Source organism: Suncus etruscus, chromosome 1 (assembly GCF_024139225.1).
Source record: "Suncus etruscus isolate mSunEtr1 chromosome 1, mSunEtr1.pri.cur, whole genome shotgun sequence".
Taxonomy (NCBI): domain Eukaryota; kingdom Metazoa; phylum Chordata; class Mammalia; order Eulipotyphla; family Soricidae; genus Suncus; species Suncus etruscus.
In genome coordinates this window covers 143,517,420-143,544,849 of record NC_064848.1, presented here as the reverse complement: position 1 = coordinate 143,544,849, position 27,430 = coordinate 143,517,420, and the positions used below count along the sequence as shown (strand labels likewise).

General features: G+C 40.8%; 1 protein-coding gene across 1 annotated transcript in view; it reads left to right on the top strand.

Moving 5' to 3' along the window:
- SLC35B4 (solute carrier family 35 member B4) overlaps positions 1-27,156 on the top strand; it is a 34,951-nt gene extending 7,795 nt beyond the window's left edge. The window contains exons 3-10 of the mRNA XM_049775173.1: positions 5,328-5,430; positions 8,008-8,057; positions 15,193-15,274; positions 15,505-15,565; positions 19,158-19,267; positions 20,679-20,754; positions 25,077-25,152; positions 26,259-27,156. Of these exons, the coding sequence (XP_049631130.1) occupies positions 5,328-5,430; positions 8,008-8,057; positions 15,193-15,274; positions 15,505-15,565; positions 19,158-19,267; positions 20,679-20,754; positions 25,077-25,152; positions 26,259-26,502 (802 nt within the window). The 3' untranslated portion in view covers positions 26,503-27,156. The remainder of the gene's footprint in view (positions 1-5,327; positions 5,431-8,007; positions 8,058-15,192; positions 15,275-15,504; positions 15,566-19,157; positions 19,268-20,678; positions 20,755-25,076; positions 25,153-26,258) is intronic.
- The last annotated feature ends 274 nt before the right edge of the window (positions 27,157-27,430 follow it).

Genomic DNA, 27,430 nt, shown 5'->3' with positions numbered 1-27,430 from the left:
CACTGCCACTAGGCTCAGAGTGAACCCCAGTCCCCTCAACCTCCCATTTGAGGCCCCCCGGGATTTTGCCCTAATAACCGTACAGAGGCCCTTTTGGGAGAGCTTTTTTTTTTTTTTTTTTTTTTTTTTTAATTTTGGTTTTTGGGTCATACCCAGCAGCGCTCAGGGGGTTTACTCCTGGCACTATGCTCAGAAATCATTCCTAGCAGGCTCAGGGGACCATATGAGATGCCAGGATTAGAACCACTGTCCTCCTGCATGCAAGGCAAATGCTTTACCTCCATACTATCTTTCCAGCTCCTTTTTTTTTTTTTTTATGTGAAACTGTTACCAGACTCTCAATCTCACTCATCCCTGCGAGCAATTTCTTGGCAAAGTTGTAGGCAGCACTGGGGAAGAATTGGAATTAATTATTCTCTAAAATACCTTGATGCACTCTTTATCTTCAATGCCATCTTTTCAAGTTTTCAAGACAGGGCAAGGAAAATTGGCCGAGAAACCGAGTCACCCGTGGAATATTAGGTTTAGAAGCTGTGAAAAAGCTATTGTCAGTACAGCACAAGAATGTGTACATTAAAGGACATTGCGCACTCACAGTAGAGCTCCATAAACTTACCAGACTGGGAATTTGGTTCTGGCCTGACTGCGCAGGTGGGTATCGAGCTTCATATCTAGCAAGCAGTGAAGTAGTTCTTGTATAGGATAACTATAGACTTGCGTTCTTCAGATTTCCAGTTTTCTGTTTCCAAAGATAATGTTTTTTAACATGGAGTCACTTACATTCCTTTGTTTGGCATTCTTGAGCCATGTGTTTCAATTATTATTTTTCTTTTTTTGAGAAATTATTATTAGGTTAAATTAAAAGTTATTAGGTTAAATCATACAAAATTGCCAAGATTCAACCCTTTTGTTATAGTTTTGTTTTGGGGTCACACCTGGCTGTGCTCAGAGGTTACTCCTGGCAGTGTGCTCAGGAATCATTCCTGCCAGTGCTTGGGGATCATTTAGGATGCCAGGGATCAAACCTAAGTCTGTCTTATAACAGGTGTCTTTGTAGCAAGTGCCCTACCTGCTCTATTATCTCTCTGATCTGAAATTTAACCCTTTTTGGCCTTTCCCCATCTTCCCCACCCCACCCCCCCAAATCACAATTTTATATACTTTAACTTGATAGGCTTGAGAGCTTTTGTAAGTGTTTTCTAATGAATATAGGAGCATGAAAATGTAAAATCATGTATTTAAGTTTTTTAATTGCCGATTTATATTTAATTCCTTTATCTTTGTAAATTATTGGAATTACCATTTTGGGGGAGAGTTAGTTTTGGTTATTTTTTATTATTAAAGACCTATAAACTCAGAAAACAGGGACCTTGATTTGAAAACATATCTCTACTGATCAAATGATCTTATTAATTTACAGGCTTCTGGTTCAGAATGAGAATTTTTAACAGTCAATAGCCTGAAAATTGTGCTTGATTTAGCAAATCTTTTCTTTAAAAATAGTGAAATAGTAATAGCATAAACCAGAGTTTCTTAACCTTTTTCTAATTATTGCTCTCTCTGACCTTATTTACTTCCTATAGCCCCTCCCCCTAGCCCCCACCCCAGCCTTACCAGTTGGTCCCCTAGACTTGTGCTGTGGCTCTTCACTTAAGATAAGTTTAATTTTTTACTCCTCTGGAATATCTGGGGGCCCATCCTGGGCTTCCTTCATTGCATAACAAATTTACTCTGTATCTGTAAGCCTAATACTTAATGCACTCTATACTTGTCACAAACTACTTTTAACAGTATAAACCAGGGGTCCTCAAACTTTTTAAACAGGGGGTCAGTTCACTGTCCCTCAGACTATTGGAGGGTCTGACTATAGTAAAAACAAAACTTATGAACGAATTCTTATGCACACTGCATATATATTATTTTACAATGAAGAAACAAAACAGATACAAATACAATATGTGGCCCGTGAGGAAACATTTGTGAGAGCCATTTTATGTTCTTTAGGGATATGAAAATCCATACAAATATAATAGAATAACAAAGCAAGCTAACTCTACAAAATCTCTTGACATCTATTGGGTAATGGTTTTTGAAGCTTATTTTTTAAGTTGCTTGAAATATTTTTTTTTTATTTTTTATAATTTTTTATTATGAATTATGAGAACAAAAGATGCAAAGAAAGAGGATAAGGTAAAGTTACAGTGGAAGGACAATCACCCATAACATAATTATCAGAAGAAGTCCCCTTGCTGATATCTTAACTTTGAATTTTCACCAAAGAAAGTTAAGATAAATAAAACAGAATCCATGTGCAATTACTTTTTCCCTCAAGTCCCCAGATTGTAGCACATTATAATATTTCTTAACAGCACACAAGGCAATCTAAAGCCATCAAACTTACGTAACTCCTTAAACATTAGAGGCATAGTATTTTTTACATTTCCATGTACATGCATATTAGCTTAAGTTAACCTCAAATTTTAAGTGGGTGTGTTTTAAGGATTAGAGTCAAAGGAGCACAGTAAAAACGGTGTTAGAGTGGCAATTGTTGTTTGCATAGGCCCACCAAAATATGAGAGGCATGGAAAGGAATAGCCTTGGCCTAAATACAAAGAGATCCTACCCCTGAAGTTTCCTGGCATAAGACCAGCTCTAGGCCTCAGGAAAGTTATCGTTCGCTCCAAGACATTGTCCGTAGCGCCAACACACTTATCACACAGTCTCTGTTGTTGGTCTCATGTTTCTGTATTAAAGATTCTGGAATCTGCATGTCCTACATTGAAGTCATGATGTGGAGTGCCTTTTCGTTTCACCTCACCATGAAAGGGGAATGCAGGAAGCCCTGTCCTGTAAGCAGGTTGTTGTTGTTAAGTCTTCTCAGTGTTAAGGGAAGTCTCTTTTGAGCAGGACGATGTCTGAGCAGTGGTAGGGTCTTCCGTGGTAGAGGATTGCTTCCAGGTGATGTTATAGACAAACCTCACCATAAAGGGGCAATACAGCAAGCCCTGTCCAGTAAACAGGTCATTGTTCTTGTTGTCTTCTCAGTGTTAAGGGATGTCTCTTTTGAGTAGATCGATGTCAGAGCAGCTGTAGGGTCGTCCCTGGTACAGGAATGCCTCCAGGTGATGTTATATACAACCTTGGATGTTTTGTAAATGTCTTCTGTAGATCAAGGGGTAAATGGAGAATGCCCATTCTTCTGAGGCCTGTGCCAGGTCTTTATGTCAATGTTCAGGGTGTAAGGTCTCATTGCACTACAAGATTTGTGAGTTCCCATTTCTATTAGATAAGAACTTATTGGTATGTATAGTATTTTCCTATGTTAGTGTGCCTACGCAAACAAGATATAAAGCCACGTGGTGCTATCAGATATATGGGGGCATAAGAACATTTCCAACAAGACCCATGACTTGGTTCAAACATAAGTATTAAACTGAGGGATTCTTTCACACCAAATTCCATATTGAGCAGTTCATAAAGAGAAGATAAAAAACATGGGGGGGGGGGGATCATCACTGTATAAGAAAGTATTTAGCAAAAGTTATAGCCGTCAAAGAAAACACCCATAAAATGTTGAAAAGATATGTGTCCTTTTTATGCCTTTTAAAATAGTTGAGTGGGTGTTAACTCTAGGGCACCACTTTGGTCTGTGAATTAGGACTCAACAGTACTTAAGTTAGAAAGGGTAAAAAAGGAGTAATGATGATAGGAGTTAAAGAAGTTAAAGAGAAATATGAACTTATGAAGGGGTATGCAAAAGGGCAGAGTACAAAATGGACATTCTGCATACATAAAAACATAATTCAATGATAGTGAGTACTATTAATGTTTCTTGTGAGAGTACTATTAATGTTTCTTGTGCGCGCGGGGGCAATAGCCCCCGCGCGATTTTGAAAATGTAGACTGGACAGAGATTACCAGTGCCAGCCAAGCCTCCTCCTGCTAGACTCCCGGCTCCCAGGAAGGAGAGATCCTTCAAGAAGCTGGGAGAACAGAAGTTCAGAGCCCCACCCAGACCCTCCCTAAGGAGCCGCATGGATAGTGGGGGAAGGCCTAGGGTACCTTCAAACTCCACCAAGGGACCCAACTCACCGGCTTGCCCAGGGGTGTGGCTCGGGGAAGCCCTGGAGATCTGGAGCAAGGCGGCAGAGGGGTGCTGGGGTTACCCAAATCCCGCACCCCCCCCTAGGCCTGGCCAAGCAGGCCTCCGGCATGGCGTGGGCCTGCCAAGCCTCCTCCTGCTAGACTCCCGGCTCCCAGGAAGGAGAGATCCTTCAAGAAGCTGGGAGAACAGAAGTTCAGAGCCCCACCCAGACCCTCCCTAAGGAGCTGCATGGATAGTGGGGGAAGGCCTAGGGTACCTTCAAACTCCACCAAGGGACCCAACTCACCGGCTTGCCCAGGGGTGTGGCCCGGGGAAGCCCTGGAGATCTGGAGCAAGGCGGCAGAGGGGTGCTGGGGTTACCCAAATCCCGCACCCCCCCCTAGGCCTGGCCAAGCAGGCCTCCGGCATGGCGTGGGCCTGCCAAGCCTCCTCCTGCTAGACTCCCGGCTCCCAGGAAGGAGAGATCCTTCAAGAAGCTGGGAGAACAGAAGTTCAGAGCCCCACCCAGACCCTCCCTAAGGAGCTGCATGGATAGTGGGGGAAGGCCTAGGGTACCTTCAAACTCCACCAAGGGACCCAACTCACCGGCTTGCCCAGGGGTGTGGCCCGGGGAAGCCCTGGAGATCTGGAGCAAGGTGGCAGAGGGGTGCTGGGGTTACCCAAATCCCGCACCCCCCCCCTAGGCCTGACCAAGCAGGCCTCCGGCATGGCGTGGGCCTGCCAAGCCTCCTCCTGCTAGACTCCCTGCTTGAAATATTTTAAAAGTGCCTACGTAAAAAAAAATCTGTGCTTCCTAAAATACTTTAAAATTCAAACCTTTTCCCGGTTAGCCTGGCTTTGTATGGTGGTGGTGGTGGTGGTGGTGGTGGTAGTAGTAGTAGTAGTAGTATGTGTGTGTGTGTGTGCATGTGCTTAGCGATTGACTTCATATTCTAATGGTAGTGTGACACAGAGGAAATATACAAAATTCCTTTTTATTTTTGTTTTTGTTTTTGGTCACACCCGGCAACGCTCAGGGGCTACTCCTGGCTCTATGGCTCCAGGGACCATATGGGATGCCGGGGTTCAAACCACCATCTTTCTGCATGCAAGGCAAAAGCCTTACCGCTGTGCTAGCTCTCCGACCCCAACAAAATTCCTTTTAATGAAAATTACATAATCCCTTCCCCATGCTGAATCCAGTCTTCTAGAATTAGTGGTTTTTGTTCTCTCTGCGTTTCAGGTATTATGTCATCATGGTAACCATGTTCTTCACTGTCAGTGTGGTGAACAACTACGCTTTGAATCTCAACATCGCAATGCCCCTGCATATGATCTTCAGATCTGTAAGTGCTGCTAGTGCCTCTGCATGTACTCCTCTGAGAAATGCAACCAAGTGGGGGAATAGAACACTGAGTTCCAATTAAAGGTCTCAGAATCAGTCAAGTGCGCAAAGGAAGAATAGGTCTTAGTGATGGGGAGTCTTTCTACCAAGACTGACTTTCCTCTGGAGATGTAAAGCAAGCAAGAGAAGATCATGAAGGTTGACCTTTATCTCTGATATTGGATGAATGCTTTGTAAAAGGAAAGTTGAAATTTCCCCAAGAGGGGCCGGTGAGAGAACACAACAGGCATGTTGTGAGGCTTTGCATGTTGGAGGCCCAGGTTGGATCTTTAGCACTGTGTTGTCCCCCTTGAGCTGTAAGCCAGTGGCAGCCCCTAAGCAACTCTTGGTATGGCTGAAAACAAGCAAACCAAGAAGTTCCCTGAGAAATTATGTTTGCTGTTAAGCTCCCTCCACTTTGTTGGTTTTATATTCAGACCTACTATGAATGTTAATTGCATTTCCCTTTTATTTCTCCCATAAAATTGCATTTAACTTCATCTGAAACAGATGAAGCATATTATTTTCTCTCCCCACCCCCAAACAGAGACTTGAAATAAATTTTTTTTTTATTTTGGGCCAGATCCAGCAATGCTCAGGAGTTACTCCTGGCTCTGCACTCAGAAATCGCTTCTGGCAGGCTCAGGGGACCAAAGGAATGCCAGGGATCAAACTCAGTTCATCCTGGGTCGGCTATATACAAGGCAAATGCCCTATTTCTGTGCTATTTCTCCGGCCCCAGACTTGAAATAATTAAGGAAAATAATTCTTCTTCTTTTTATTTTTTTAAATTTAAATTTTTATTTTGACCATATTGGCTTACATATCTTTCACAGTAATATTTTAAGCACATATTAACATTGAATCAGGGGAATTCCCATCACCAAATTTGTCCTGCCTCCACTCCTGTTCCCAACTTGCATCCCATATCCCCTACCCTCACCCTCAAGGCTGCTTAGATTAAGTAGTCCCCTCTTTGTCTAGCTTACTACTTAGTGATCATACATCTGTTTGGTCCTGGTACTCTCCCAATTTCCTCCTCTATTTGAGAGGCAGAACTAGATAGTTCAAGTTATGTGGTTTTGTTTGAAGAAAATAAAAGCAATAAAATGGGGTAAAAATCAAATAAGCTGAAAATGGGCGGAGTCCTTCTAGAGGCTCTTAACCTCAGTTTGAGAGAGGAAACACCACAACAATACAAAAAGAAATATCAAATTAAATATACAGTGAGCACTACAGCAATAAAGACAAGCACCACATAATAGTCTCAGTCCTGAAATAAAAACATGCCAGAGAGCAAAAAGAAAGAAAAAAATAAAATAAAATAAAATTATATTGAAGACATCAACTTTAATATCTACACAAAAACAAAGAAGTCAAAAAATAAATAGATAAATAAATAAATAAAAAAGATTATTTTGTGCTTTTTTTTTTTTCCTGCATAGGCACAGTAAATATTGGGGACATTAGGAAGGGAATTCCATTGGCCTAAGAGATACAGGGTTTCTCCACCTTTGAAGTATACTGTCATGGGATTAACTATAGACTTTCACCTTCATTTACTCTCCCCTCGGTGCTTTTGTGGTGTATGGAAGACTTCTGCTTCGTCATGGGTGATAAAATCAGACTCTGTATCTAAAGATCTATTAAGGGAAATTCTAGTGAAAACTTGCACTTCTTCCTTAAGTCATAAGAAGGTCTCCACTTTGCCTCATATTTGACAAGAGATCTGTGTTTAGTACGTAATAATGGTGTGTTCTATGAAGAGTAGGAACTCATACTTCATTTCAGGGGGTTGCTGTTAGAATTGCTAGAAATGGTCAAGACCCAGAGTAATATTTCTGCTTAGTCTGAGTTTCTTATGAGAATGTCTGTGCTGTTCCTAAAGAATTTTCCATTGCTAGTGATACGTACTAGGTCATCTTCAACTCATGGAACATACAACAGTTTTTCAGGAAACAGTTCCTGTTGGGTCATCTCTCTTTTAGACAAGAGTGAGAATTCTGTGCAACCTCTCGCACTAGAGCTACACTGAGGAAGAACTTATATAAGAGCTTTTAATGAGGCTCGGGAGTGGGGTTGGGCCACATCCAATGTGTTAGGACTTTTTCTTCCTGGCTGTGTGCTTGAGTGGCTCTTGGTGGTGCTAGGTAGACAGACCTTTTATGGTACCAGAGATTCAAAAAATCTTAACCCCTTTACTTTGTCTCTGCCCTGTAAGGGTTTTATGAATAAGATAAAAAAAATTTTAGTAGAAATTACAAAAAAAAATCTATAGTATATTTTGGTAGCTTCCAATTTTACTATGACAGGCTATCAAAAATTGATGACTTTTATTCTCATTATGTAAAAAGCTTTTAGTATTTTACATGATCAATTTTTATGGTTTATACTTCGTAATAAGTTATCTTAATTATTTGTGCTAATAACTGTATTGCTTTCTTTTTAGCTGTTCTCCCCCAACCCCAATTTCTTGAATTATGTTCGCTTGCCCCTGGAGGGACATTAAAATTTTCTGTTACCATTGTCTTCTCTACAGGGTTCTCTAATTGCCAACATGATTCTAGGGATTATCATTTTGAAGAAAAGGTAAACCATTTATGTTTATATTTTATATACATATAGGATATCTCAAGGATAAACTAGTTAGGAATCCTTTTCTCAAATTAGTGATGTTTGCTCTTGGTCACCTGTCTTGTTTCTTAATTCTCTTTTTTTTTTTTTCGGTTTTTTATTTTTATTTATTTATTTTTTTTTGGTTTTTCGTGCCACACCGTTTGATGCTCAGGGGTTACTCCTGGCTAAGCGCTCAGAAGTCGCCCCTGGCTTGGGACCATATGGAACGCCGGGGGATCGAACTGCTGTCCTTCCTTGGCTAGCGCTCGCAAGGCAGACACACCTTACCTCTAGCGCCACCTCGCCAGCCCCTCTTAATTCTCTTTTTTTTAATATAATATTTATTTTAATCATAGTGGCTTACATATCATTGATGATAATATTTTAGGTACATATTAACATAAAAACAGGGGAGTTCCCATCACCGAATTGTTCTCTCTTCACCTCCGCTCCCGTCCTACCTACCATATCCTTCTCCCTCACCCCCGGGGCTGCTAGAATACCTGGTCCCCTCTGTGCCTAGCTTACTACTTAGAGGTCCTACACCAGTTTGGTCTTGGTACCTCCCTTATTTCCTGCTCTAATTGGGAGGCGGGACTAGATAGTTCAAGTTATGTGGTTTTGTTTGAAGAAGAGAAAGGTACTAAACTGGGGGGAAAAATCAAATATGCCAAAAATGGGCAGAGTCCTTCTGGAGACTCTCATCCTAGGTTTGAGAGACGAAGGGGAAAAGGAGGGTGAAACACCACAACAGTACAAAAAGAAGTGTCAAATAAAATATCCAGTGAGCACTCCAACAATAAAGATAAGCACCACATAAAGGCCATGGTCTTGAGATAAGAAACATGGGGCCGGAGAGATAGCATGGAGGTAAGGCGTTTGCCTTTCATGCAGGAGGTCATCGGTTCGAATCCCGGCGCCCCATATGGTCCCCTGTGCCTGCCAGGAGCAATTTCTGAGCCTGGAGCCAGGAATAACCCCTGAGCACTGCCAGGTGTGACCCAAAAACAAAAACAAAAACAAAAAAAAAAAAAGAAACATGGCAGAGCACATAAAGGAAGGAAAGAAAAGAAGGAAAAAAAAAACAAATATAAATGATGTACACTTCTAGAGCCAGGTAAGAGGCCCTACCTGGAACTCTAGAGATTTGTGTTCTCTGTCCACAACTGTTGAGTTCATGTTTGTTTTTGTTTTTGTTTTTTTTCCTTTGGGAATGGTGGAACTGCTTCTAAGGAGTGCTTTGGGAACCCCAACCCCCTCTTAATGTTTTATGGCCAACCAGGTCAGTAGTCCAATGCCAGGACCTGAGGATTCACTGCTGCTCAGACCCTGCAGTGCTGTGAATTACTTTGGCTCACCCTTGTGGAGCTCAGGTACCGCCAAGGTCACCCAGTCAGTTTTGGGGATCTCTTTTTATTATTATTTTTTTATTGAGACCATTGTGAATTACAAGTTCTTCATAGTTGGATTTCAGGCATACAGTGAATTAGGGCCATTCTCACCTCCAGTGTTGACCTCCCTCCATCAGAGTTCCCAGCATGCATCCCATACCTCTTGGGTCTACCAGTGTAACAGGTCCATTTTATGTTTAGATTGTTATAGTTTGGGTTTGTTGATTTTATTGTCTTTAACTTTGGCTTAGGTATTTAGTTCTGACCTTTTTTCTTTTTCTTTTTTTCTCCACCCAATGCATCCAAGACCACCTGGGCCAGTTTTGGGGACTTCTGTAGTGAAAGGCTCATACCCCAATTCCGGGGATGGGGTGGTGCTTGGGAATGCAGGTCTAGAAGCAATGCTAACACGGAATAATCCACACAAAGTTAGATGAAAAAAAGGCTCAGGAACTTTTACCACAAGCTATCTGCAAGCAGACAAAAAGGTACCACCAGGCAGATGGGCTAGCTGTGGGACTGAAACCAGAAGACTCTTATTGGGAAGAGAAGGACCACCCCCATGGGTGGAGCACAGATAGGGTTAGGGGCCCAATCCAGAGGTACTTTCTGCTCAGGTGAGACAAGTACATGCAAAGAAGGATTATCCTGAATAAAGTAAGAACCGCTTACTCCAACAGACTTTCAGGGCTATACTCAGCAATGCTCAGGGGACCCTGTGCAGGGAATTGAACCAGGGTCAGCCTCATAGAGTTGCATATACTTTATCCCTTTTATTAGTTCTCCAATCACCTCGTCACTTAGTCTTTATACTGTCTTTAGCTAGGAAGTCCAGTTGCTATTAAAATTTGCCTTTTCCATTTAGATGGTCTCCACCAGCTGCTTGAACATTTATATTTAAAATTTAGGATTTTATTTTATTTTTATTTTTTTATTTTTTGGTTTTTGGGTCACACCTGGTAGTGCTCAGGGGCTACTCCTGGCTCTATGCTCAGAAATCACCCCTGGCAGGCTAGGGGGACCATATAGATGGCAGGATTCGAACCACTGTCCTTCTGCATGCAAGGCAAATGCCTTACCGCTGTGCTATCTCTCTGGCCCAATTTAGGATATTTAATTTCTGAATTTTGGCCTTATAGACCTGAACAGTGTCATCCTCACCCCACCCTCCCAATGCCAAGTTTTGCTATATCTTTCCTCCACATTCTTTAAAATAATTCTATAAATTCTATCTTTTGCATCCACTACTATTTTTATTTATTTTTAATTTTATTTTAAATAAAGTCTTTCATTGAACCACTGTGTGATACACAGTTACAAAGTTGTTCATGATAGAATTGAAATTCATTTATATAATGTACCATACCCTTTACCCGTGAACCCCCTTACCTTCTTATCTTCTCTCTCTCTCTCTCTCTCACTCTCTCTCTCACTTTCACTCTCTCTCTCTCTCTTTCTCTCTTCCTTTTAGACCACTGTGGTTTGCAATATTGTTGTTGAAGGGGTTTCATGTATATCACTTTAATCTCCTTTCAGCACCCAGTTCATTTTTAGAGTGATCATTTCCATTTATCATTGTCATAGTGGTCCCTTTTCTGTCCTAACTGCACTCTCCCCCTCTCTTTTTTGCAAGCTTCCTACTATGAACTATTTAATATTACAGTTCATATCCTGACTTAGTCTCGTATTTGAACTACTGTGCTAGTCTTCTAACCAGGCCCATATTGTACTCCCCTGTGTCTTTATCCTTTGCTCCTCATACAGACTGCTGTATGATTCATCTTCCTGAAGGCTTTCTTGGGATTTTTATCTCATTTTCTGAAATCCTTCAGGGTTTCCTTATTGCACAACAAAGTGGCTCAATATTTGTAAGCCTAATATTTAATGCATGCTATACCCTGACCAGAATCTACCTTCAAAAATGACACCTTACATTTCTAGAACTCACTAAGTGTTTAGGAAGCATTCACCCCTCTAGTCTCCTGATCTAGAGATCATTTCAGGTTAAAAGCCTTCTGTTGTCAATAAACCCTTAAAACCCTGCAGATAGGGAAACAAAGAAGTAAAATTAGGCCATTTGAAATGAAATAGAATTAAATATTTTGTTTCTCTTCCCAATACTTCACAGCCACATACATGTAGTGACAGCTACATTGGAGAGCTCAGATAGGGGGTATTTTCAGCTTCACTGAAGTTCAATGGAATAGTGCTATGGTAGAAGTTCTGAGTGATAGAACAGTAGTAGGACGTTTGCCTTGCATGTGGCCAACTCGGAATGGACTCGGGTTTGATCCCTCCACCCCATCTGGTTCCCCGAGCCTGCCAGAAACAGGGTTTTGCCCAAAAACCAAAAAGTTCTGTGGCATTGATCCATACAATATAATGATGAAAAGAATCATCATAGGAATAGAGGAGGAAAAGTTCCCAAGATATTTGCCTGGAAAGCCCAGGAGGTGGACTGAAATGTTTTAAGGCTGTGTTTTTTGTTTGTTTGTTTGTTTGTTTTGACTTGTCATAGATTCTTTAGGTTTAAGAGGGAGGTTTAGCAAAAGTACACAGATAAATTTTTCTATAATCATGGAAGACTCACCCTTCTCTCCCAAGAAGGAAGGTAATTGATAACGACAGCAGAAGTTCACTTTCCCTATTAAGACCCAAATTGGAGGGGCCTGGAGATAGTTCAGTGGTTAGGGTGCCTACTGGGCATGTATCTGACCTGGGCATGTATCTGATTCCTGGCATCACCCGAGCATTGTTGGGTGTGGTTTTGGAGATCCCCAAGCATGGCAGGTTGGCCCGGATCATCTAGAACTGCAAGGCCTTACATTTATTAGGAATTCAACTTGGCTTCTCAAGTTGGCCAAGAATTGCCAGCAGGACTCCCAGGCCTCCAGAGTACCACTGGGATGCCCCCTTCTCCTCACAAATGAAAGACCAAAATTGTACATCTTGATGCCGGTTTTTCAGTGTATTTATTATCATCGCATTGAATTTGGTATAGTGAATTCAGTGTGTTCATTATATTAAATGGAAGTTGCTTGAGCCTGATAAAAACTGTCCATACTTCGAAGGTAGCTCTCAGTTCAGTGTGGGAATCTAGAATTTTAAACCTTTGTCATAAAGAGGACAGTTATTCACAATAGAGGTGGTACAGGGAGAGTGGTGGAGGGTCATAGACACTATGGTGGTGGCAGGCTGCAGTAATCTTGTACATCAGTACCATAAATTTAATACTGTTGTAACCATGTTACCTAAACTATAATTCAGAATTTTGAGTATTTATTTTGGTTTGGGGCCCATGCCTGGTGATACTCAGGAATTACTTCTGGTGATGATTGGCAGGGCCACACATGGGATGCCCGGGATTGAACCCAGGTTGATTGCATGTGAGGAAAGTACCCTATTTGCTATACTATTTCTCTGGCCCTCCAACTTTTTTAATTTTTAATCAGAAAAAGAATAATATGGCAGTTGTCCTTTATATTTTTCTAGGCTTCGTATTGTGTGCCCTCTCTCTCTTGAGGTGATATTATTCCTCTCATATATATTCTTATAGATCAGCATACATATATCACCTTTGTTAATTCTGAAGTGAGATCTGTGGGACCTATAGAATTTCCCTTAGACCAGTGCTCCTTTTAATCTTTAGATTGCGTGTGTGTGTGTGTGTGTGTGTGTGTGTGTGTGTGTGTGTGTGTGTGTGTGTTTTAAAAAGTATGAATTCTGGTACAGTGAGAAAACACCAATTCATTCATCACAGTTTCTTTCAAGAACTCGTTTTGGGTTAATCATGCTGGTTTTTATTTTAAAGGAAATATTTATTTTATTTCTTTTTATTTTATTGTTTTGGGGCCACACCAGCAGTGCTCAGGGGTTACTCCTGGCTCTGTGCTCAGAAATTGCTCCTGGCAGACTCGGGGGACCATATGGGATGCGGGGATTGAACCTGGGTCCATCCCGGGTTGGCCATATGCAGGGCAAATGTCCTACCACTGTGCTTCACTCTGGCCTTCCCTGGTTTTTAAAGGAAATATTTATTTTATTTATTTTTAATTTATTGTTTTGTGTTTGTTTTAATCTCTATAAATATTTGGTGTTTGTCACCCAGCTAACAGAAATTCCCATAAGTTAGTTAATGTCTAATGCGGTGAATTAGCAACTTACTAGTTCCTTTGATGACTTGGGCTAGCAGCCTGCCCAGTATTTGTATGTTCTCCTAAGCCTATATTTACCATAATAATGTTCTTCCTTATATTTATCCTTTATTTTGTTTTATTTTATTTTTGGTTTTACTATCATACCTGGTGATGCTCAGGGCTTACCCTGATTCCATGCTTAGGGATCATGCCTGGTAGGGTTTGGGGGGGGGGGCATATGTACTGTCAGAAGTCAAACCACACATTGACCATGTGTAAGGCAAGCACCATATCTGCTGTACTGTTTTCTCCCACACTCCCTATTGTTTTTTGTTTTTTTTTTTATCTGTATTATAAATCTCTCTGTCTTGGTCTTTCATAGAGCCCTCTCTATGCTTTTTAGTTTCTTTTTGTTTTATTTGGCTCTGCTCTCAGGGATCACTCCTCACAAGGCCCTAGGGACCATTTGGGCTGCTGTATTCTTTCTTCGGCTTCGAGGTCCCTCTTTTTCTATCCATTTATATCCATCTACCCCTCTTCACTGCCGTAATACCGTAATGCTGTTGACCCTTCTAAATACCTTGCTCTTCTTCTTAGTTTCTGTTGACCATTTCTAGGATACTGTGACCAGAAATAAAAGGCATTTGACTAGAAAACCTCAGATGGTTCATCCTATAAGTTTTAATTTCATTTTTACCCGAGGCCTTTTGCTTTATCACACCAATAGCTTGAGAGGACTGATACTATTTTAGTTAATGGGAAATGCCACCATTATTATGGCTAATGATCCTATTAGTTCAATGTTTCTTCCTTTATCCAATGATGCCAACATTTAAAAACATCGAAGTCATTCCGAGACTTAAAATATACTCTCCCCATCTCCCTGAAAATGGATGTTTGAATTACTTTCACAGAATTAAATCTGCCTACTCACAGCCAGTGGTCCATACCCTGGGTTCCTCCGATGTGGTCTTCACACTCAAGGTGGCCCCCAGAGTACAGGGACAATATCAGATGCTAAAGATCTTTAGCATTTATCATTCAAATATGCTTTCATTTGAACTCAGAAAACAAAACAGGGGGCCGGAGAGATAGCATGGAGGTAAGGCGTTTGCCTTTCATGCAGAAGGTCATCAGTTCGAATCCCGGCATCCCATATGGTCCCCCGTGCCTGCCAGGAACAATTTCTGAGCATGGAGCCAGGAGTATCCCCTGAGCCATGCCGGGTGTGACCCAAAAACCACAAAAACAAACAAACAAACAAACAAAAAAAGAAAAATAAAACAGGAGGTTATGTCTGGTCTGTCCTTTGATTTTGATTTTTAATGAAACATTCTGTGTGTTCAGCAGCAGCTCCTGGAAACAAGCAGTTTCCAATGACAAGTAGAGTACAGCTTAAAAAAATGTCAGCCTCCTGATTCTTATGAACATAGACTTATATCTACCTCTTCTAGAAGTGATACCTCCTCCATCTCCACCTTTTCATGATTTAGTGATTTGTAGTCTCAGATATATGTGATTCTCAACTGCCTGTGGCACTCTGAATGCTTGCTTTCCTAAAGGTTATTTTTATCTTTGCAGATACAGTATATTCAAATATACCTCCATTGCCCTGGTGTCTCTGGGGATATTTATTTGCACTTTTATGTCAGCAAAGCAAGTGGTAAGAATCTGTTCACAAATTATTTATATTTACACTTGTCACAAGTACCTAGATACCATGCAATTAATAAAGAAAAAAAATGTTAGTGCTTTTGTAATACGAAAATTTCAAATCCCTGAAGGAGAAGGCTGGCAGGAGATGGGAGATGGGTAGCCTTTGCCTTGAATGAGAAAACTTTTTTTTTAAATGTAGTTTTGTGCTCTGTACCAAATAATTTCTTTATTTCTTAGACTTCTCAGACCAGCTCCAATGAAAAGGATGGATTCCAAGCATTTGCGTGGTGGTTACTAGGCAAGTACAATGATCACAGTTGAACCTAATTGCTTTTGCACATCTATTGGCTGAGTTTTTTCCTGAGAGACATGTTTCTTGGCACATAGCTACAGCTAAACAGATTATGCCACACAGAAAGGCACTGGGGATCTGGTGTCTTGGAACCTTCATGTTCAGTAAATGAAACAAAGTATTGAAATGTCCATGTTCATGGTACTGTGTTACAGAAACAAGGTCTTGGTTACCACTGGCATAGCAACAAAAAGCTATGTCTGCTTAACCTTTCACACTCTTCAAATAGTTCTTAGAAGATCATTAATTTCTTCATCTGTTGAGTGGACATTGCCACGAAAGAAGGGTATTTCACAGCTATTGCCTTTAAATTTTCAAGGAACCCATTTCTAAATCTTAAATTTATTTGATTTATTTTGTGGGGCAAGGGGCACTATTGTGGTCACACACTGTGGTGCTCCGTGTATACTTCTGACTGTACTCAGGGATCACTCAACTCCTGAGGTGCTCAGGGACTATATACAGTTCCAGGATTGAGACCAGGTTGGCTATATGCAAGGCAGGTCCCTTAACCCCAGTACTGTCTCTGCAGCCCCTTAAATTTCGTTTTATTTACACTTTGAGAACTACTTTTTCCCATGGCAATCCTCTCAAAGCTGATTAATCATTAAAATCTCTTGGAGATTTTAAAATTTGTTAAATTTTAAAATGTAAAATTTTAAATGTTTCCATTGTTTGTGGCATCAGTTAAAGTGCTCTGTGAAAGTATTGACTGCTTGGTATATGAAAGGGAGGGAGCCCTGTCTGAGTACTTTTGGCCCTACGCAGTAATAGATTGAAACTGAGTAGTGGATTGGGAGAGAAAGAGCTGGAGAATCTTGCTCCTTGGCTTTAAGTTGCCCTTCTTTTTTTTTTGCTTTTTGGGCCACACCTGGTGACACTGGGGAATTGAACCAAGATCTGTCTTAGGTTAGTGAGTGCAAGGCAAATGCCCTACTGCTTGTACCTCCACTCTGGCCCCTAAGTTGCCCTTCTTAACTTGGAAATCTTTGTTAGAAAAAGACTTGATTCATTTCTTTAAAAATTGCAAAAAAAACAAAAACAAAAACAAAAAAACCATGCTACCTATAGATTTTTAAAAAAGGTCATGTCATTTTTTATGTTCAACCTCAGTAGCTTTGTAATCAAAGAAATGCTAATTAAAACCAAGATGCAATCCTTTTGTATTTTGTGTCTGTTAGATTGGTAGGCTAATAAATGGTTCTTCTCATTGCTTCTGGAAATGTAATAAGATAACCATATTCTTATAACTGCTTACTATATACTGACCCAGCCTGAATGTGAAAGAAGTTACATATTGAGTTTTTAAATGATCTCACCCTTCTTGACTCAGCAATTCTACCCATGAGTATTTATCCTAAGAAAATAATCAACATTTTGTTTCAAGAGTTTATTACGAGGCTGTGCGTTGATTTTAATGATAAAGTAACTGGGAGTAAGCAAAGTCTCATATTTGTGAGACTTTTATTATTGTACTCAATTAAATAACATGTGGTCATTAAATTCTATTTTTAATAACATTTTTCCATAATGACCAGAAAAAGGGTTGTGAAGAAAGAAAAATATAAAATGTTATAATTAGTCTTAGAGGCAGAAGTGACAAACTGTTAAGAGCAGGCTTAAGAATATGGTTACTTTTAATTTCTTTCAAATTTTTATTTTATTGGACTATTTCAAATTAAAGAGTTACTGCATGGCAAAAGAAATGACTAAAACTAAAAGATACCCAACTGAATGGGAAAAAAGTATTTGCATTCAGCATAGCAAATAAAGGGTTGATATTCAAGATATATAAAGTACTTGCAGATTAACCACTCAAATTCTAAAACCTTATCAAAAAATAAGGAGAGGAAATAAACAGACTCATCTCTGAAAAAGACGGGCAGATGGGCAATAGACATATGAAAAAGTACTCATTATCACTTTTATTAGGGAAATCTGAATAAAGGCGACAATGAGATCCTTTCACACCAATGAGAATGGCACTTATGAAAAATAAGGGAACAGGGTTAGAAAGATAGTACAGGGGGCCGGGCGGTGGCGCTGGAGGTAAGGTGCCTGCCTTGCCTGCGCTAGCCTAGGACGGACCGCGGTTCGATCCCCCGGCGTCCCATATGGTCCCCCAAGAAGCCAGGAGCAACTTCTGAGCGCATAGCCAGGAGTAACCCCTGAGCCTCACAGGGTGTGGCCCAAAAACCAAAAAAAAAAAAAAAAAAAAAAAAAAGAAAGATAGTACAGGAGAGAAGGTGCTTTCTTGCTTTCCTTGCATGTGTCTGACTCAGGTTCAATCCCCTGCATCCCAAGTGGTACCTGGAGTTCACGACAAGGAGTATTTCCTGAGTGCAGAATCAGGAAATAACCACTTAACATCACTGAGTATAACCCCAAAACAAATTATAGATATGCATATTACCCTATACATCCTTCAAATAGTTCTTAGAGGATCATTAATCTTTAGAAGATCATTAATCTCTTCATTATCTGTTGAGTGGATATTGCCACAAAAGAAGAGTATTTCACATCTGTTGACTTTAAAATTCCAAGGAACCATTTCTAAATCTTAAATTTATTTTGTGGGGAATATATAAAATACATATTATATACATACATATATGAATTTTCTTGGTGGTGATAATGTGGAAAAGGATTTCTCACCCACTGCTGATGGATGAATGTTGTCTGGTTCAGCCCCTACAGAAATAGTCTTTCTCTGAAAAGTAAGAATTGAACTGCCTTATGACTCAGAACTTCCCACAGGATACAGAAGCACTAATTCAAAAAGACATAGTCACATTATCATTCATGGCAGTCCTTAACTCAGTAGCTCAGTAACTCAGCTGTGGAATCACCACACAACAGATAAGTGATGTTCTAGGTGCCCATAGACAACTGTGGTCGCATTTATCCTGGAACATTGTATGTTTGAAGCTCAACTATAAATAACCTTAGCTTTGTGGATTTTTTTTCCCTTGGGGGTATGACAGAATTGGTGATGCTCAAGGCTCTCTTCTGACTCTGTGCTAAAGGATCACTCTTGGTAGGCTTAAGGAACCATATGGAATGCTGGGGATTGAACCTGGGCCTCTCCAGCCTCTATTAACTATGAATAAATGATTTAAATGATTTAAAATAATAATAAATAATATATTTATATTTAATACATATTTATATTTATAACAATAAATAATAAAATAACAAAACAATTTAACATAATAAGATAGTTTTAAGTTCTAAAATTCATAATCTTTATATACCTTTTTTTTATAAACCAGTAGATTTTTTTTTTTTGGTTTTTGGGTCACACCCGGCAGTGCTCAGGGTTTATTCCTGGCTCCAGGCTCAGAAATTGCTCCTGGCAGGCACGGGGGACCATATGGGACGCCGGGATTCGAACCGTTGACCTCCTGCATGAAAGGCAAACGCCTTACCTCCATGCTATCTCTCCGGCCCCACCAGTAGATATTTTTAATAAAACATCTGGAAATGAGCAAATGCAGACATCCCATGACTGATCTTTTTGTTTGTTTGTCTTTTTAAGGTATTGGTGCATTGACTTTTGCTCTTCTGATGTCAGCAAGGATGGGAATTTTCCAAGAAACTCTATATAAACAATTTGGGAAACATTCAAAGGAAGCTTTGTTTTATAATGTGAGTAATTTTTGGAAGCCAGAGAAGATAACAGTGATTGACTTGTAATATATATATGTGACTATATAAATTCAAGAGATAGATAGATAGATAGATAGATAGATAGATAGATAGATAGATAGATAGATAGATAGATAGATAGACAGACAGACAGACAGACAGACAGACAGACAGATTTGTTTTTAAAATGTTACTTGCCATGATGCTGCAGTTTGAAGAATCAGGATCAGTATATTTAGCTGGTTCACTGCTTTGTAACTTATATACTGATATGCCTTAACAAGCTATAGATTTGCCTTCTGGGCTTCAGTTCTCTACACAAAAGGACAGTGATGAGTCAGTGTGGACTGAGCCTGTCAGCTGATCTGGAACACCCCTGGCAGATTCCTGTCTGCCATCACCCTTTTGCTGCTCTTAGCTGATATGGAAGCTTAGGAAAGGACATATATTGTAAAAACATTGAAACAGTCAGCCCAGGGGAAGGTAAGCAGGCAGGCAATTGGGTGAGAGAGTTGGGGGTGGCAAGAGGAATGGGGTCTCAATTCCTCTTATGAAGAGTCTAGTTGTGCTATTTTTTTTTCCCGACTGCTGCTGTAGAGCTGCCTCCTCAAGCTTTCCTTTCTCCTTTCCATTTCTTGTTACTGAAATGCTCAGAGCACAGGCCCTCTGAGCCAAGGCGATAGCATTGCTTCCATATTCAGTAACACCAAACAGTCTCTCCTTCCAACTTTTGGTCCTGAACATGCACGCAAGTGGTTTGAAGTATTTCATGGGAACTGGAGCTTGTGACCGGGGGGTGGTGGGGGTGGGGGGTGGGGGGGTTGTCAAAATAAAGAAGCTTTCTGTTTGAATCACATCTTTCTTGTAGAACAGCACTTGGCACATTGTAACTGCTCAGTAAAACTTAGCTCTGATTCCTTATCATTGTGGTGGTGATGATGGGTCATTGCTCTCAAGCATGTTCCTCTTTGCATATACCTATTGGCTTCCTCTTCCACCTTTTTGGAATGCTTGTCTTTATTTTTCTTTCCTCCCGCTTCATAGTGTCTATCAAATCTCTTTCCCCTCTCATTTTTCTAAACTCCCAGAAATTGATCTTCATGTTCTTTGTAATTTTTAAAATCTATGATATATACATAACCCATCTCAAAAATCAGTAAATGATAGCAAATCCTTTGGGGCAGAAGGACTGAATTTAAATGTTCCTATGGAGGAGAGGGCACACAGCCTCATCCATGTGGTTTGGACTGATGTCATACCATCTTTATCTACTGGTTGTAAGTGTCCGAGACATGTAACGTAATGAATCTAACTTGCTTTTCTTGATATCACTTATCGAACAAGTTTTGTAAAGCGAATGATTTGATGATGTGTTTGCATTTAAATTTATGTGCACTATTTCTTCCCATAGCATGCTCTTCCACTTCCCGGTTTCATCTTCTTGGCTTCTGATATTTATGACCATGCAGTTCTATTCAATAAGTCTGGTGAGTGTGGGGTTACCCAGCAGAACGACCTGCAGCTTCTGAGACAAAAGTCTCAGTTTTTACACTTGACCACTGTTCTGTTTCATGATCTGATTATCATAATCTCAGACCCTTCCAGAAATTGCCCTCTAAGACAGAGGCTGTCAAAACCATCCTCATCCACCTTCCATGGAAGATGTCATATATCAGTGGTTGCAGCAACAAACCCTTTTATGGGTACTTCTTAGTAATTTGAAGTGCAGTAGGAAAGTGTCTGCAAATATTCCATTTCCACTTGGAATTGCTGCGTTTGCATTTGAATGTGGTGTGTTGGAGGTTTTGCCACTGTGAACCTTGCTGCTGCGGAGACTGGAAGAATGAAGTTGAACTTCAGTCCAGCTTCTCTATACTTATCCCTCTTTTTCTGCAGAAAGGCACCTCTGTTCATGAGTCCCACCTGGGCAAGCAGCCTGAGAGCAAGAGAGGTTGCAAAATGAATGACAGGTCTCATGTCTCGTGTCTTTGTTACACCTTAGTTAAGAGGTTGGCAGGAGAAAGCAGTTTGTTCAGCTGTCTAGTTTCTTAAGTTAGCAGTTATTTTTCAAGTGATTCTAATCAGTGACCTATGAATTAATTGCCAGTTAACTTGGGGGGGAAAGTTACTTATGTAACCTAATAGGCTTTTGAAATATTCATGTAGGCAAAAGAATGACACTAGAACAAATATAAAAAAAATTGGAGGTGGGAGGATTATTCAGCAATGCTCAGAATTACTCTTGGCTCTGCACACATGGATCAATCCTGGCATTGCGCAGGGGACCATATGGTATGCTGAGTATAGAACTCTGGCTGGCTATGTGCAAGGCAAGTGCCCTGTCCACTATCCTGTCTCTGACTCGCAAATATGCATTTCTAAGATACGGCATGATGTTGCTCTGTACTGAAAATGTTGTAACTTTAAGCCACAGTATGTTGTTGGCAAATATTTGTTTGCCTGTATGTGGAGGAGTTGTAAAGTTGTGAGCATTCTCTGAATTTGCACTATTGTCATACCCATGTGTGCTACTCACAACCTCTGCCCATGTGTATGAAGCATAGTATGAAAGGGTTTGTGGAGATGACTCAGAGGACTAGAGTGTGTTCCCTGAGCTCAATCCCTGGTACCACCAAGCACCGCTAGGCGTACCCTGTGCCACCCCCTCAAAAATAAACAAACAAAAAAATAAGTAAAACTTCATAAGACTCTGAATAATTGAGTTTTTTTCTGATATAGCCACCACATTTTTTAAGGTTTTGAACATCTCTACCAACCAAAAGTCTAAAGTTTAAAGTTCTAAAGGTGCCAGTGAGTTTTTATTTTTGCCTTTGAGCCAAAACCAGCTGTGGCTCTGTGCTCAGGGAATCCTTCCCAGTAGTGCTTGGGAACCACATGCGGTGCTGAGGATTGAACCCTTATAGAGTCTGCCTTCAAGTTCTTCATAGTCATTCCTATGTTAAATATACTTTCCTCAGAGCTGAAGAGATAGTACAACAGCAGAACACTTTTTTTTTGCGTGTGGCTGACCCAAATTCTATCCCTGGTACTAAATGGTCCTCTAATCCCTGCCAGGAATAATCTCAGTGCAGGCACCAGGAGAAACCCCTGAGCCCAAACCCAAAAATAGATATACAAACGAAGACTACCTTTGCTTGTATTGAAATTAAATATCTGAAATGAACCTGATTTTTTTTGTTGTTGTTGTTTTTGGGTCACACTCAGCAGCGCTCGGGTTACTCCTGGCTCTATGCTCAGAAATCACTCCTGGCAGGCTCAGGGGACCACATGGGATGCCGGGATTCGAAACACCATCCTTCTGCATGGAAGGCAAATGCCTTACCTCCATGCTATCTTTCTAGCCCCGAACTTGGATTTTTCTAAGAGCTGAATTTTTCTTCTAAATATTTTAAATCATTCTGATCGTCTCTTCTGCAAATTTTAGTAGCTCTGTGAAATTATTAGATAGTAATGGCATTTATTAACATTTTTCATTTCAGTATACTTGTTAAGTGTATCAAGGCATTATGATACCTGATTATTGAGATTTCCCACTTGTCCAGAGAATAATATTTATAGACATAAAATCATATGTATATATCACATATACTAACCAGTTCCTCAGCTTCACTTTGGTAGAATTTCCTAAGGCATAATTGAACAGTACAAAATGTTGACCCTTTGAGGATCACTATGTGCTCCCTGAGCTTGGATATTTTATTTCTCCTCATTTACTGTATAAGCCTATGTAAAACAGGCAAGACTTTGTGAAAAGATAATGTTACAGCTCCATTGCCTTGAACAAAAACTCATTAAGTTTCATTTAGAGACATCGCTTCTCTCTCTGTGTTTATATATAGTAACATATATAATATATTATAAACAATATTATATATAAATAATTATTTTATTTAATGTATTATATGTAAATAATATATAGATAAAATATATAGGACATATGTAATATATTGTATATAAATATAACACATTCTTACATATTTATATATATTATGAAGAATATTATATATAAATAGATATTATTTATATTTAATTTAATATATATATATAGAGAGGATATAGATATAACAAATATTCTTACATAGTTATAATCCTTATATAGGTATAACTTCATAGTTGCCTTTTCTCTTTCAGTTTTATTTTTAGCATAACTACATCTTTATAATAATAATAATAAAAAAAAAGCAATTCAGGCACATGCATTACCTGGTATGTGGTGCCTGAGCACAGTTTACCTCTCTATCTTCCTTATTGAGATGTGGACTTCCATGCTTTCGACTCTGCCTATGGAGAAGCTCACACTCTCTCTTATGATGAGTGTATAACTTGTCATGTCTCTCTTTCTTATCTTCTCCCTCCTCTTCCTCAGTACCTCCAAATAAAACTTGTAATTTTGGGGGCTGGAGTGGTGGCACAAGCAGTAAGGCATCTGCCTTGCTCACACTAGCCTAAGACAGACTGCTTAGGACGGATGAACCACGGTTCAATCTCCGGCATCCCATATGGTCCCCCAAGCCAGGAGCGATTTCTGAATGCAAAGCCAGGAGTAACTCCTGAGTGTCACCGGGTGTGACCCAAAAACCATAAAAATAAAAAAGTAATTTTTATGTAAAAAAAATAAAAGACAATTCAGAGGTTCTGCAAGAAAGTATCACCCCCCCCCTTTTTTAGATTATCTGGGATTACTTCTTAAACAAGTATCAATGCTTTTATGACCCTTTTATCAGTATTATGAAATTGATCATTAACACCACCACCACTTTATCTTACAGAACGGCTGTCTGCTCTACATGCACTCTAGATTAGGATGTTATTTGTAAATTTTAATTGCTGACCTCATAAAGTATGAAGTAGTTCTGGTCATAGGGAATTTGGGATTCTTAGATTGCTTACGAACGTTAAAGATTTATAAACGGCGTTCAGTTCCCAGCTGTCTTTCTCATCTCATGTGTTGTCTGCTGAAGCCATATCATTTTGTTTTGTTTGTGTTTTTATTGTTTGTTTTTGGGCAACATCTGACAGTGCTCAGGGCTTATTCCTGGCTCTTCAAGGGTCACTCCTCGTAGGACTTGGAGGACATAGATGGTGCCAGGGATTGAACCCAGGTCTCAGCCATGTCCAAGCCAGGCACCCTATCCACTCTACTATCTCTCTGGTCCCGAGACTATATCATTCCTTCTTTCTTGGTAAAGTGAGGTCCTATTAAGGTGAATATTAGAACTTTTTTTTTTTTTTTTTTTGGTTTTTGGGCCACACCCGGTGACGCTCAGGGGTTTCTCCTGGCTATGCACGCTCAGAAATCACTCCTGGCTTGGGGAGACCATATTGGACGCCATGAGATTCGTCTTAGGCTAGCACATGCAAGGCAGATCCTTACACCCTGTGCCACCGTTTTGGCCCCTGAACTTTTTTTTTTTATTATTATTAAAATCATCTTATTTTAAGAATCAAATGTCTCTGGGGCCAGAGAGATAATATGGAGGCAAGGTGTTTGCCTTGCATGCAGGAGGACAGTGGTTCGAATCCTGGCATCCCATATGGTCCTGTGAGCCTGCCAGGAGCCATTTCTGAGCATAGAGCCGGGAGGAACCCCTGAACACTGCCGGGTGTGACCCAAAATAATAAAAAAAAAAAAATCAAATGGCTCTTGAGGCAGGTGAAGTGACACAGGATGGCACATGGGTCGTGCCTCTCTGCTAGGGAGGTGGTGTGTCTCTAGTTGGTTCAGTCTGTGTTCCTCTGTTCCGAAGGATGAAAAATGACATGGTGTCTTCTCTCTTGGTCTTTGCAGAACTGTATCAGATCCCAGTGGTCGGCGTGACGCTACCCATCATGTGGTTCTATCTCCTCATGAACGTCATCACCCAGTATCCTTTGTGCTGCTCTACCATACAACTTAGGAACATTTGCACTTTACTTCTCACAGTGCAGTCACCTGAATTTTCTTTCTGCCTGGAGATCCCAGATCATCCCATGGACTTGGCAGAGTCCAAAGAGGTGCTTGGAATACAGTGGCTCGGTATCACAGGGCAGCCTGGAGGAAAAACTTTGGGTTCAGGGACCCAGGCCAAGACATCACTATGAATTGGCACATTGCATGAATGTCCTGTGTTTCTACCTGGGGTTTTTCAAGTATTTGAGGGTATGTTTTACAAGTTGCCACAAGAATCCTGAAAAATTTCAAAGGAACTAACACTTAATATAATTTTTTTTCTTCTGATCAGCATTAAGTCCTTTGCTTGTTTTTATTTATTCATTTATTGAGAGGGGCAAGGGTTGAGGCAAATTTAGCAGCATGTAGGGGATATTCCTGACTCTGCTCAGTAGTGACCCCTGGTGGTACTTAGGAGACCATATCCGGTGCCAAGCATCAAATCAGGTTAGTTGGTTATATTCAAAGCAAGCATCGTAACCCCTGTACTATATCCGCCTTGGCCCCAAACTTTTTTTGTTTTGTTTTGGAGCCACACCCAGCAGTACTCAGGGCTTTTTCCTGGCTTGCTCAGAGATCACTTTTGGCCATGCTTAGTAAGGCAAGTGCCCTACACACTATATTCTTTTGGCCCTGGAGTTAGGATTTTTACAAAAATCATTAAGGTTTGGAATAATGACACAGATTGAGGTAAGTCTCATTCTCAGAAGTCACCTTGGAGATCTGGTCTGCAGAGATAAGTGTGGAGTGAGAGTGGGGTGCAGTGGGGGCCACATCAGGTAACCATGGGAGTGAATGCTTACACAGTAGTCATCACACAACATGGGAGGTTGTTAGAACAAGAATTTTGGCATGAAAGGGTGTTGTTTTTAAGTGGGAGCCTTTGGTGAAAGGCAGGGCTGGGATTCTGCAAGTTCTCCCAGGGAGGAGAACCTCCCATCTCTGTGCCTTGTGGTTGGTAACCCATGAGCAGTGGGATGTTTCTCTCCCCACTTCCCAAACTTTCCAGGCAAGACCTTCCTTAACCTCCTTAACTTCTAGGTACGTGTGTATCCGGGGTGTCTTCATCCTCACCACAGAATGCACCTCGCTGACTGTCACCCTGGTGGTGACACTACGTAAATTTGTGAGCCTCATCTTCTCTATCCTGTACTTCCAGAACCCCTTCACACCCTGGCACTGGCTGGGCACTTGCTTCGTCTTCCTTGGGACCCTCCTGTACACGGAGGTGTGGAACAACCTGGGGACAGCTAAGAGCCAGCCTTGCAAGGACAGAAAGAACTGAGCCTGTGGGGAAGAAAGACCTGTTGAGGTTGGACCTGAGTGTTGCTCTGGCAGCGTGGAGTCCATGGGGGTACCTAAGAACCCTCAGCAAGAGTTGGCTACTCCCATCTCTAGTGACCCTGCCCCCCTGGCCTTTGCTAATAGAATGGAAGCTTCTCCGCCCTGCAGTGGGTATAGCATCAGTTGTCTCCTGTAGAGCTCTTTGCTCTTTCTGTTCTGCCTCCCCAGCTCTTTAGTACTGCGATTGGGTTTCATGTTCCAAGTCCCCGGAGCTACTAGCTCACTCTCCCTTGTCTAAGAGGAGACCTTCTCTTGCTGTTCACAGCCATCACTCTTCTTCCTTGGCCTCCTCCCAGATCTCTTGCCACCTGTCCGCTCCTCCATAGCCCTTTCCCATCACCCCCAGCATCGCTGTAGGAGCCACCAATCTGCCACTTGAACTGAAATGCCTGGACACAGGGCAGGACTTCTCCCAGTATTTCATCATGAGCATAGCTTTGGTGACACTGGGAACTGGTATCTAGTAGGCTTTCCCATGTCCAGCACTGGTTTTCTATTTTCTCTATGCACAAGTCCTGCTTTGCTCTCTATGGCTTTCTAGACCCGCACAGAAAAGAGAGCAATGCTCTCTTTCCCTTTGTCTTTTTTTTTTTTTAATACCACATCAGATCTAGTGACTGTGCCCAGATCAGTTGGTCTTTCCAGGCTTCACCCACACTTGATTCCCAGGAGCTCAACTAGTTGTTTTCTTCTCAGCCTCACACTCTAGCTCTGCCTGAGCCTCAACCCCTCCAGCTACTGAGTTGTAGAGTAAGAGATATATGGAACGGGCAGGTTCTTTTTTGCTTTGGCCAGGTAGTATCTTAATGCTCTAGATGTATATTCCCAAGGGTGGGGCCAGTCCAAGTGTATATCATTGCTAAAGCCTA